The following is a 13,310-nucleotide window of genomic DNA, read 5'->3' as shown; positions in this document are numbered from 1 at the left end:
TTTTTCTTGACCATTTGGGGTCTTTACTAGTTCCATACAAATTTTAGGATTGTTTGTTCCAGCAATTTGAAAAATGTTATTGGTATTTTGATTGAGATGGCATTGAAAATGTAGATTGCTCTGGACAGGATAGACATTTTAACATTATTTATTCTTCCATTCCATGAGCATGGAGTGTTTTTCCATCTTTTTGTGTCTTCTTTGATTTCTTTCATTAGTGTTCTGTAGTTCCTAGAGTATAGATCCTTACCTTTTTTGTTAGGTTTATTCCAAGGTATCTTGTGAGTTTTGGTGCTATTGTAAATGGAATTGATTCTTTAATTTCTCTTTCTACAGTTATATTGTTAGTGTATAGAAAAGCATCTGATTTCTGTGCATTGGTTTTATATCCTACCACATTACTGAATTGCTGTATGAGTTTTAGTACTTTTGGGGTGGAGTCTTTTCAGTTTTCCACATTACGTGTCATGTCATCTGTGAAGAGAGAGAGTTTGATTTCTTCTTTGTCAATTTGAATGCCTCTTATTTCTTTTTGTTTTCTGATTGCTGTTGCTAGGACTTCTAGTACTATGTTGAACAATAGTGGCGAGAGTGGGCATCCCTGTTGTGTTCCTGATCTCAATGGAAAGGCTGTATGTTTCTCCTCATTGGAAATGATATTTGCTGTGGGTTTTTCGTAGATAGATTTTATGAAGTTGAGGAATGTTCCCTCTATCCCTATACTTTGAAGAGTTTTAATCAGGAATGGATGTTGTATTTTGTCAAATGCTTTTTCTGCATCAGCTGAGAGAACCATGTGGTTCTTCTCTCTTCTTTTATTAATATGTTCCATCACATTGATTGATTTGTGAATAATGAACCACCCTTGCATCCAAAGGATAAATCCTACCTGGTTGTGGTGGCTAATCCTTTTAATGTATTATTGGTTCCTATTAGCTAGGATTTTGTTGAGAATTTTGGCATCCATATTCATCAGGGATATTGGTCTGAAATTCTTCCTTTTGAGGGGGTCTTTGCTGGTTTGGGAATCAAGGTAATGCTGACCTCATGGAATAAATCTGGTAGTTTTCCTCCTGTTTCTATATTTTGAAACAATTTCTGGGTATTAGGAATTATTTCTTCTTTGATTGCTTGGTAGAATTCCCCAGGGACTCCATCAGGTTGTAGAATCTTGTATTTTGGGAGGTTTTGATCATTGCTTCAATCTCATTACTGGTTATTGGTCTATTCAGGTTGTCAATTTCTTCCTATTTCAGTCTTGGTAGTTTATAGCTTTCCAGGAATGCATTCATTTCCTCCAGATTGCTTAATTTATTGCCATGTAGCTATTAGTAATAATTTTTAATGTTTGTTTCTATTTCCTTGGTATTAGTCATGATCTCTCCCCTTTCATTCATAATTTTACTAATTTGGGTCCTTTCTCTTTTCTTTTGGATAAGTTTGGCCAGTGGTTTATCAATCTTATTAATTCTTCCAAAGGATCAGCTTCTAGTTTCATTGATTTGTTCTACTGTATTTTTGATTTCTAATTCATTGATCTCTGCTCTAATCTTAATTATTTTCTTTCTTATGCATGCGTTAGGCTTAATTTGTGGTTGATAGTTTGTGTATTCAGGACTTTTCTATTTTTTTCTATTTTATTTTATTTTTTAAATTTTTTTTAAATTTTTTATTTTTTATAAACATATATTTTTATCCCCAGGGGTACAGGTCTGTGAATCACCAGGTTTACACACTTCACAGCACTCACCAAAGCACATACCCTCCCCAATGTCCATAATCCCACCCCCTTCTCCCAAAGCCCCTCCCCCCAGCAACCCTCAGTTTGTTTTGTGAGATTAAGAGTCACTTATGGAGGGAGACAAACCATAAGTGACTCTTTTTTTTTTTTTTTTTGAGGGAGGCTTGGATGGCTATGTATTTCCTCCTTAGGACCGCCTTTGCCATATCCTATAGGTCTTGGACCAATGTGTTTTCATTCTCACTGGTTTCCAGGAATTGTTTAAGTTCTTCTTTGACTTCCTGGTTGACCCAAACATTCTTGAGCAGGATGGTCTGTAACTTCCAAGTATTTGAATTTCTTCCAAACTTTTTCTTGAGATTGAATTCCAGTTTCAAGTTATTATGGGCTGAGAATATGCAGGGAATAGTCTCAATCTTTTGGTATCAGTTGAGACCTGATTTGTGATCTAGTATGTGGTCTGTCCTGGAGAAAGTTATATGTATGCTTGAGAGGAATGTGTATTCTGTTGTTTTAGGGTGGAAGGTTCTGTATATATGTCTGAGGTCCATCTGGTCCAGCATGTCCTTCAAAGCTCTCGTTTCTTTGTTGATTTTCTGCTTAGATCATCTGTCTATTGCTGAAATTGGAGTGTTCAGGTCTCCTACTATTAACGTATTATTATCAATATGTCTCTTTATTTTGGTTAATAGTTGGCTTATGTAGTTGGCTGCTCCTATGTTGGGGGCATAGATATGTACAATTATTAGATCTTCTTGTTGGATAGACCCTTTAATGATATAGTGTCCTTCTGTATCTCTAACTACAATCTTTGGTTTAAATTCTAATGAGAATTGCTACCCCAGCTTTCTTTTGAGGTCCATTGGCATGAGACATGGCTCTCCATCCCTTCGCTTTCAGTCTGGATGTGTCTTTAGGTTCAAAATGAGTCTCTTGTGGACAGCATATGGATGGGTCCTGTCTTTTTATCCAATCTGCAATCCTGTGCCATTTTATGGGAGCACTTAGGCTGTTCACATTGAGAGTGATTATTGGCAGATATGATTTTATTGTCATCATGTTGCCTGTGAAGTCCTTGTATCTATGAATTGTCTCTGTATATTTCAGTTCTATGTCATTCTTGGAGTATTTCTCCTTTTATAGACCCCCCACCCTTAATATTTCTTGCAGGGCCAGCTTAGTGGTCACATATTCTTTCAGTTTCTGTCAGTCCTGGAAGCTCCTTATCTCTCCATCCATTCTTAATGATAGCCTTGCTGGATAAAGAATTCTTGGCTGCATGTCCTTCTCATTTACTACTCTGACTATGTCTTTCCAGCCCTTTTTAGCTTGCCAGGTCTCTGTGGACAGGTCTGACATTATTCTCATGTTCGTCCCTCTGTATGTAATGAATATCTTCCTTCTAACTGCCCTTGAGGTGGTTTCCTTCGTTCTAAGATTTGCACGTTTTACTGTTACATAATGGGGCATTGGTCTGTTTTCCTTGATCTTGGGAGAAGTCCTCTCTGCCTCTAGGACACAAATTCTTGTATCATTCCCCAGATTAAGGATGTTCTTGGCTACAGTTTGCTCAAATATAACTTCTGGTCCTCTCTCGCCAGCCCCTCAGGGATCCCAATAATTCTGACATTGGAATATTTTATGGCATCATTTATTTCTCTTATTCTGTTTCATGGATTTTAAGCTATTTGTTCCAGGCTTAAACAAGCCTGTTCCTTCTTTTCTATCAGTTTGTCTTCTAGATCACTAATTCGTTTTTCTGCTTAGCTTGCCCTAGCTGTTAGAGTGTCTAGATTGGATTGGGTCTCATTGATAACATTTTTGAGTCCTGCCAGATCAGCTCTCATGTCTGCCCTTAGAGAATCTATGTTGTCATTAATTGTTTTCTCCATCCTAGCTATTATCTGCATAACTGTTACCCTGAAGTCTATTTCTGACATCTTGCTTAAATCCATATCCATTAGTTCTGCGGCAGAGATCACGGTCTCTGAGTTTTTCCTATATTGGGAGTTCCTCCTCTTAGGCATTCTGTTGAGGGGTCATTGAGGGAATGTACAGAGTCCAAATTATTGACCACAACCCAAGCAGGATACACCTGTTTTATAGGGACCTTAGGGTTGTCAGTCTCTTGTTCTTTGAGAATGTCTTCTGGGGGAGGGGACTGCCATGCTCTTACTCAGGCAACCCGATTTGGGTGGAGTTGCCCTACCCCCTTTGGGAGGGAATGGGCTCAGTGAAAACTGCTTTTGGGGGGATTTTGTTCTCTGGCAACTTTCTCTGGCAGCTTTCTGCATCCCCACCAAGAGTCAGAGCAGAAGTGACTGTATCCAAACCTTTGTCTCAACAGAGAAATCTGTCTGTTTGGTGAGCTCTCCAGACCACACCTTCCCCACTTCTGTCTGTGCTGCCAAAACCCACATCCTGGGTTGTACATCCCACAGCAGCACTCCCAGCCCTTGCTTCCAGGTCCAGGCACATCTCTGCCCTTTGTGCTTTTAAAACTGCCAGTTGCCTCCAGTTCCCATGTGCCCCTCCGCAGGACCCCCACCCCCCGGCACCTCCAGGTTTCAGTCTGGGGGGCTTCCCTAAAGTCCTTTTCCTGCTACCTACCTACCAGTCTGCTACCTACCAGTCTGCAAGTCTGTGCCTGGTCCCCAGCGAGGGAGGCTTTTGTGTTCCAGAGGTACAGGATTCCAGATGCTCTCTCCCCCTTCCATTTATCTTCCAATAGCTGCCCACTGAATCACCGCTCCCTGCTTCATACCTCAAGACCAACTCCCTGAGATATTGTTTGTAGAGATTCAGATATATCTTCTTACATCACAGACTGATTTAGTGGGTGTTCAGAATGGTCTAATAGATATCCAGATAAATTCAGGGACCAGTGCATCATATTTAAAAAACAATAACTTTTTGTGGCTCTGAAAAGAATATTTATAATCTTCTATAGCTAATAGTATAGAAACTAGGTCCTATTATACATTTTTTTTTACTGGTTTTAGTAACACATTTAGTACACATTTTTTACTGGTTTGGGTTTTTACGAGATTTCTTTTTGTCTACTTACTTTTTAATCAAAAGCTTGGGACTGGAATGTTCAGTAAAACTTAAATGCTACTTAATTCTCACTGCCTATTTGGTTTGCCAATTTATTCATGAAAGTTCTTTTTCATGTCTCAGATGCTGGGAACTTAGTGCTGGAAACATCAAGTGGATTTACCAAGCCCCAATCTTAGCAGCTATTGGGGTAAGTGTTAAAAGCTTATGTTGTGGAAAGAAAGAAAAAAGGATGTATAATTAAACTGCTGCTAAAACCAAGACCTTACTTTGTTCTACAAAGGTTTAGGAGACTTGCCTTACAGCAATAGCTGTTGGGAGAGTCTGGACTGGGGATCATACTAATATTCACAGGTGACACTGAGATCCATACATAAAGCACACACCCTCCCTTTAATCAGCTAGCACATAGATTCAATTCTGGGGATTCAAAATATCTGTGAACATTTACATGTTCAAGGAGCTGGAAGGTCTAAAACTTTTCCCCCTTTGCATACATAATATTAGAGCTCCACTTTAACGTTCTGATCACTTGGTAGTAGGTCAGAAGAAGGAGGCAAATAACCAGAGAATGGAGGAATTACTGAGAGAGAGAAAAATGATAGTATGATTCATTATAAAGCATTGACTAAAGCTCTTCCTTGGCACGCTATCCCCAAGGAGTTAAGATGATTCTGTATGGAAACATAGCCCACAAAACCCTGTCGGATAGGTCATGAGGAAAAGACTGGAGAAAACAATGCATATTGCATGGACCTTTTCTGTCTGTTGTATTTCACCTATATATTATTACATGTGTGTTGTAAAAGAAAACAAATTTGTACTTCTTTGTGTCTAATACAAGTCCCCAAAATGTTTATTCTTAATTTCCCTTGAAGATTTTATCTCATTAGCTTCTCCATGGTTTGATGAAGAAATTATACTTGTATTAATTCAAGATTATAAACATCTTAAAAAGAGGACTTATGTTCCCATATTAACTTGAAAGTAATGCAGCAGCCTAATTTTTAACTAAATTTTTTTTGTCTTTGATCTCCAATTTCTCACATTTCTCATTTTGTTTCCTGTAACATAATGCATCACCAGGTTTATCATTATATTGCCATGTTTGATAGCAGAGGGACAACTATTAATGGGACTGAGGTTTTGTAGGATCTATCCAGAATCAGAGAAAAGCTTATTTATCTCATAGGAAAAATGCAGATATAGAAAGAGAGAAGCTTGAAAAGGACTCATCATTTCAAAAAGCCATTGAGTAAATGTTTATAGGGAGAAAGAAAATATAGAAGACTTTTAGAGAAGCCAGTTTGTATCCTTGCTAAAACATCCCTTTAGCAAATTAGATCCCATTTCAATGTCCTAGGAGAAGCTGGGAACAGACTGTGGATAAATGAATGAATGACTTAAATTTATAAACTGTTATCATTTAATTTTAATGAAGTACTGCTATCTTAGTCTAGTGATGAGCTATCCCATCCAATCATCTACTGATAAACTGCATCCCTAGGGAACATTAGTGAACTTAAAGATACAAATTAACTTTATAAAGTAGTGTCTCGCCTTTACTGCTCTTATGTCCCTTTCATCCACGGATATTCTGTCCTCATCTGTGCTTGCTAGTCTTTCATCTTCTTTCTTCCTAGTTCCTCCTCCACTGTGTTTGTTCGTCCATCGCTTACCATCCTCTTTTTAAGGAGATAACTTAGGCCTTATTACTTTTTTGTGTCCTCAGTGCCTTGTATGGGAATTGTGAAACGAGATAATTAAATATTATATGAAAACGTGGGCAAATTTAAGAACATTAAGTATGAGTTTTCATTTGACAAAAAGAAAAGATATATTAAAACTCCAAGAAATCCTTACCAAATTAAGAATCGAAGCAAAGAACAGTGGACAAAAATACATCATGAGACATCCTCCATTGAAACACTTGATTTTTAACCAAAGCTTTGGTTTTTGTTTGCAGATCTTACTTACTCACATTGTCAACATGCATGAGAAGTTTATTTGCTGGGATTTCTACATTGCAAAGAGAAACAATAAAATTAGGTGATTATAGAGGTTCTAGAAAATTCCCATTGGGGAAAGGGAGCTAGAAATGATGGTATGCTCAATGCATCTGCATTTTATTTTATTTTTTTAAAGATTTTATTTATTTATTTATTTGAGAGAGAGGATGATAGCGAGAGAGAGCATGAGAAGAGGGCAGATCAGATGGAGAAGCAGTCATCCCACCAAGCAGGGAGCCTGATGCGGGACTCGATTCTGGGACTCCAGGATCATGACCTGAGCTGAAGGCAGTCGCCCAACCACCCAGGCACCCTGCATATGCATTTTAAAGAAAACTTAGATGAAATCCATTTTAACCATCTTGATTAAATGATGACACCTTCAAAGCAAGAATTCTTTAGTATTTTTCCAGTATCACAATATCCATTTAATCTTAAAAATCATAGTCACGATCTCAGGGTTGTGAGATTGAGCCCTGCTTGAGATACTCTCCTTCTCTCTCTCCCTCTCCCTCTCCCCCGATGTATGCACCCTCTCTTTCTGAAATAAAGAAATAACTAAAATCTTTTTAAAAAATCAAAGATTCAAGAGCACCTTTCTGTTCACTGAATTACCTTTTTGTTTTAGTATTATAATTCAATTATCACTGTTCCCTTTTAAGATTCCCTCATTTTATTGTAGAACCAGTCTGTAAGGGAAGAGATGTGCCCTGAACTCCATCCTAGTGTTTTGAGTGAGGTGTCCCTTCCTCTCAGCTGTTCAGTGTCCTGAAGCTAGAAAGAATGATGCAAATAATAACAACAGACACTGCATAGTGCCATGCAGTGGCCACTGTTCTTAGTGCTTTATTTACATAGATTTATCTGATCTTTTAAGTAGAGAAACTTCCCAATCACACAGTTAGTGAATGGTAGAGTGGGATTCTAACTTCAGGGTCAGTGTCCCTACCCAATGAGCTCCCTGCACTTACAGAAAAAGCCAACATCCCCAGTAGACTAGGGAAGACCCTGTCACTTGTGTTTGCACCCTTTACGTGTCATGCCTCATCCACATTTTTTCCTTTCAGTTCCTTGAACCTGTCCACCTCTGTCTCCTCCATGTTCTGTGCTGCATTCTTAGAATCCTGCAATGTGCTTCCTACTATCCCTCCCTTTAAATGCAACAGTTCATTGTGGCCTTCTTGATGCCTCCAGTCTAAATTAGGTCACCTGTTATAACCCAAAGAGCAAGGTGAGGTTGTTCTCTAGATCATCACAATGTATAAAACTTCTGAGAGTTGAAAGTCCATCTTGTACACTAAGCCATAGGACCATATTTTCCTAAATGCCTGTATTTCTAGTACCTAGCAAGCTTCCTGACCCTTAGTGATCACTCAATAAATACTTGTTGGAGAAATAAAGCTGGCATACAAAGTAGATGCCCTGGAGAACTGGTAAGAGGAAAGAGGTTAAATAAGAGCCCAAAGCAAGGTTAGGTATGATTACAGAACCTTTGAGTCCATTTCATGGAAGCTTTTCATTTCTAGAGAAGGAAACTAAAGCCTACTCAGATAAAGGTCACATAGCTAGTGTGACAAAACAAGATTATAACTACATTTTTTTTTTAAAGATTTTATTTATCCATTTGACAGCGAGAGATCACAAGTAGGCAGAGAGGCAGGCAGAGAGAGAGGAAGGGAAGCAGGCTCCCTGCTGAGCAGAGAGCCCGATGTGGGGCTCGATCCCAGGACCCTGAGATCATGACCTGAGCCGAAGGCAGCGGCTTAACCCACTGAGCCACCCAGGTGCCCCTATAACTACATTTTTTCACCATGTTGTTTTCACTTGCGCTCCATGGGAAAAAATTTTTTTCCATTTTTAAGGTAATGTTTATAGTATTTTATATATCAAGTCTGGATAAAATATTTGCTTTTCACACTTGCATTATATGTAGCATGGTTTTATATAAATAAATATGCTCCATATATGCTATCAAAAATTATTTGTCAATAATTTTATTTATTTAATTTTATTTTTTGAAGATTTATTTATTTGACAGAGAGAGAGCACACAAACAAGCATGAGTGTAGGAGGGAAGGGCAGAGGGAGAGCAACAGAGAGAATCTCAAGCAGATTCCCTGCTGAGCATGGAGCCCAATACAGGGCTCTTTCTCACGACCCTGAGATCATGACCTCAACCAAAACTAAGAGCTGGACAGTTACCAACTGCGCTTCCTAGGCATTCCACCAAAACTTTAAAATAGAAGTTGGATCCCTCACTGAATTCTGGCTTTGAATATTAGAATAGAAGTAATTCTATTAATTGGCATTTGTGTATCTGGGAATAAAATCTGACTGAGAAAAAAAAGACACCAATTCTCATGAAGGTTAAGCAGAGTCGGTGAGGTGAAGATTTAAATATGACAAGTGCTGTGGTAGGGCTGGAACAGCTTCTGAGAAAAGCTGACATTCAGCCTGAAACCTGAGTGAGCTAACCTAGTAAGGAAAGGAGAGCAGAGGGAGTAGAAGAATGATCCATGCAAAGGAGACTCCAGGAACAAAGTCTCTGAGATAGCCTGAAGGGCCAGAGGTTTCAAAACTTAAATTTTGAGTTCTTTGTTTTGATTCATTTGTGGTTCACTTTGATTGCATCTTTAAATTTTTAATTGAGAAAGAATCTCATGTTTATGTGTGCATTATTTAAAAACCATATTTGCATAAAATTTATTCAATGTGTGACTAGTTTTCATGCTTAGGGAGGGGTCACTTTCTTCACCTTCTCAGTTTCCTATATCTTTGTTTTATCTGTACTTTGCCTGAAGTAGACCTTTAAGCAAAATTTTAGAGGAAGTGCACATGAGAGATACAAGGACTCTCTAAATAATTTTCTCTAGCATTATTTCTACACCTTTTAAAATGAAATTTAACAATCTCACCAGAAGTTTCCACTTGGTCTTGTTTTTTTCATTCCATTTGCCCAGTGTGTAAGGTCATTTATAGACTCAGATCTTCCTTTAGCAAAGGAATTTTCCTCTCATATTTTTATTGATTCCTTCAATTTATCATAATCTTTTCTACAGAGAGAGAAATAAATCTGCACGATGACTCTTAATTCCATGTCATACGTGTAAACATCTCTTCCCTTGTCATATGGGTCTTTGTTCTTTATCCCCCCATTTGGGAAGAGTCTTCAGTGGTCTTCTACATGGCTCAATGTGTTCTTCTGCTTTGTTAGATCTACTGTTTGCTGTTTCTGATATTGATTTTAAAACTTGATTTATTTTAGAGTCTTTACAATCTTTTCTTAATCCATCCTGCTCTTTAAGAAATTTCTGTCTTCATCTCAATCTGCTATAACTCAACTCTGTTCTATGGGCAGCATGGTGTTATGGTGGAGTCCCCACTCTCCATTTTCCAGGTCGCACAGGCTTCAGGGCACTGCTGCTTGCTGGCTGTGTGATCAGGGATAATTTGTGGAAGCTGTTACTCAGGTTCTTTACCCACAAAATGGGGACAATGAGGTGCCTATCTCATGGAACTGTTGTGATGACTAAGAGTCAATTCACCTCATACACTTAGAATAGTAAATAAGTAGTTGATAACTTAGTTCCTAACTTAGTTCCTAATTCACCTTTATTCTCTACTTCCCTAAATTATTCAGAGTAATTATTCGGAATTTTACCCAACTGGTGTAGGAGCTATCAGTGTGTGTGTACATGGGTATATTTTATTAACTGATCTTTTAAGGCAACACCCTATACTTCTCATGTTCCAAGAGGGACACCATCCCCCAAACAACTCTACTATTCCTCTCCCTAAAATAGACACAGAAGCTGGGAAATTAACTTCAAAAAGGTCAGTTAGTTATATTTACATAATAACTGTTATCCTTTATCCTGCCAGGCTGCCACAGGACTTTATCCTAACTTTGGTTTGGAAGTTCCCTATTCATTCTGGCAGATCGTCGTCTGGTATTTCCATTCAGTGCTATTGAGACTTTTTATCTCTATGTTTTCAGGAGGGCAACTCATGAATCACTAACTGTCTGATATCTTATCTCAGGGTCCCTCATTCACATTTGTGGAATAGGTAATTTTCAGTTTTTGAATACAAAGAAGTTTAATTTATGTAAATTTTTATAATCTTGAAGATTTTTATAATCTTGAAGACTCCCTTAATAATGATTTTCAATATTACCTTCTCTTTCAGCTCAATTTTATTCTGTTTCTGAATACTGTTAGAGTTCTGGCTACCAAAATCTGGGAGACCAATGCAATTGGGCATGACACAAGAAAACAATACAGGTAATTGCAGGACAGGTACGCACCAGAAGAAATATTTGTGTTTCCATTTAGAGTAAAGAACAGATATTGATTGATCTGAAATGTCTCTGAGAGATAAATTTATGCATATTAATTTTCATTTGGTTTAATTGTGCAATTTATCAGGAGAGTATATGTATTTTAGGAAAATTTAAATAACCTAAAACCTTCCTAATGTGTTTAAGTTTTAAGTATTAATTAATATAAATTTTTAATCTGTTCTTAGCATATTGGAATTTTCCCATAAACTGTGTAACTTCCTAGAAAATCTCTTGTTGATGATCTTTGTAGGCAATTTTATCTGTGTTCTTAAAATAATATATCATAACTGAAAATATCAAGAAATTGGGTTTGCTGTATTGATCCCAATCGGTCCATCAGAGTGGCCTCTACTGAATGTAATTTTAAGAACTTTCAAATGTACTGATTGAGTGAGGTCTGTTTTTCAGTCTTTCAAGAAGAAAGGGGAAAATTGAGTGTTTATAATCATTATTGAACCATCTTAAGGGTGTGTCAACTTTTTCCAATGATCATTTTGGGAGTTCTGAATAACAGCAGCCTCTACCCAACTAGATATACACATCCAGTAGTCTGGTAAATTTGATCTTCTGGTGGAATTGATCTTCATAAATATCTATTTCTTTTTGTCTTGGTTTGTTAGGAAATGCTATCTGAGACACAGAAAGGAAGAAACCATAGTCAGCATTTTGGTCCTGTGTCACAAATGTTCTCAAAGCCCTTTGTTGAGTCATTTCCCTCTACTGTTTAGGTAACATTCACTGTCAGGAAGAGAAGATGCTGGGTGTGGACTGGAGTCTGGAATAGGCTGTAGAGTATGAACAAACCAGCAGCTGTAGACTTCAGCCGTTTGTAATGTGCTGTTAGCGGTAGCGTTATAAATTGTGCCTGAGAGTTTCCAGTGATGGCCCTTTGCTATACTCCTAGCATGTCTCATGTCACATCCCATTGATGAAGACAAAGGCCAAGGGATGATAGAACAATGGAAAACGTAAATAGCTTTCCATTCTTTTCCGTAAAGTGGAACAGTACAAAGGTTTCTGAAAGTTGTTTATTTTTCTAGCCCTGAATAAAAGCTCCTATTTCTCTAGTTCTGAATGATGTGAACTTGTACTTTCAGTTAAAAGTTTCCCAAGAGATTTGAGAAACTCTGGAGAGAACAAAGGGTGAATTATTGTAAAAAATAGAATAGACAATACTTTGAGTTCACTCATAGGAGATTATTTCTCAAAATAACGGAAGAGAAACATTTATCAAAGATTAAAATAATTTACTATTTAGAATTCAGGATAAATTCAGGATAAATTTTAAATAATTGGGGCCTGGAAATTTTTAAATTTTGGAGCCATTTATTTGAACAGGGTCTAGGCTAAGAGTAGTTAAGGAAAGTATTTTCCTGCCAAATACATTTTTTTAAAGTAGCTGAAACATATTTAAATTCTTAATAATCTTCAAAGTTACAGATAAGATGGTGAGGAATGACTTCATATTTCTTTTTCGAGAGAAACATGTGGTTACTTACTTGGCAGTGATTTGAGAATTCAGTATTTAGTTTCTGAGTTTTAGATCTCCCACTGTTCCTTCTGTCTCTTGCTCTCTTTCTCTCAAATAAATAAAATCTTAACAAAAATACTGAAATGAAATAATACAGTCAGCTTTTAAGAAACTGTTTATTTTGAGATAACTGCAGAATTATATGCAGTTATAAAAGTAATACAGAGGTAAAATAAAACATACAAGTAATACAGAGTTGTAAAAATAATATATATATGTATGTAATATATAACATATATCTTTTACCCAGTTTCCCTCAAAAGTGACATTCTACGTATCTGTAGTTCAAATTAGTTATTTTAAAACAAGAAGGATTTTTCAAATTGTGTAGAAAATTAAATAATCTATCAGATTTAACAATAGGGCTAATGCATTTCATTCTTTTTTATATTACAACTCAATCCCCTTAAGAGAAGATTGCCAGGACTGGAAGAACATGAGATATGAAAAATGCAAAATTCAGTGGAAAAGAACACTTGAATATTTTGGCAAATTTGACTTTCTATTCAACATTAGACAAAAATCGTATTTATTATTTTTGGAATAAATGCAATCATTGTTTATTATGCAATATGATAGTGAAGAGGACAGATTTTAAGGTTGAATCCTCTACTCATTGTCTAACTTCGG

At 37.0% G+C, this 13,310-nt stretch overlaps 1 protein-coding gene across 2 annotated transcripts in view; it reads left to right on the top strand.

The window, feature by feature from the left end:
• PTH2R (parathyroid hormone 2 receptor) overlaps positions 1–13,310 on the top strand; it is an 86,033-nt gene that overhangs the window by 64,536 nt on the left and 8,187 nt on the right. Inside the window, exons 9-10 of one of the 2 annotated variants that reach the window (XM_059168991.1) lie at positions 4,922–4,988; positions 10,996–11,090. In XM_059168991.1, the coding sequence (XP_059024974.1) occupies positions 4,922–4,988; positions 10,996–11,090 (162 nt within the window). The remainder of the gene's footprint in view (positions 1–4,921; positions 4,989–10,995; positions 11,091–13,310) is intronic. The other variant, XM_059168992.1, reaches the window with a different exon arrangement.

The sequence above is a fragment of the Mustela lutreola genome, chromosome 3, assembly GCF_030435805.1.
Source record: "Mustela lutreola isolate mMusLut2 chromosome 3, mMusLut2.pri, whole genome shotgun sequence".
Lineage (NCBI taxonomy): Eukaryota > Metazoa > Chordata > Mammalia > Carnivora > Mustelidae > Mustela > Mustela lutreola.
This window is presented reverse-complemented; position numbering and strand designations above follow the sequence as displayed.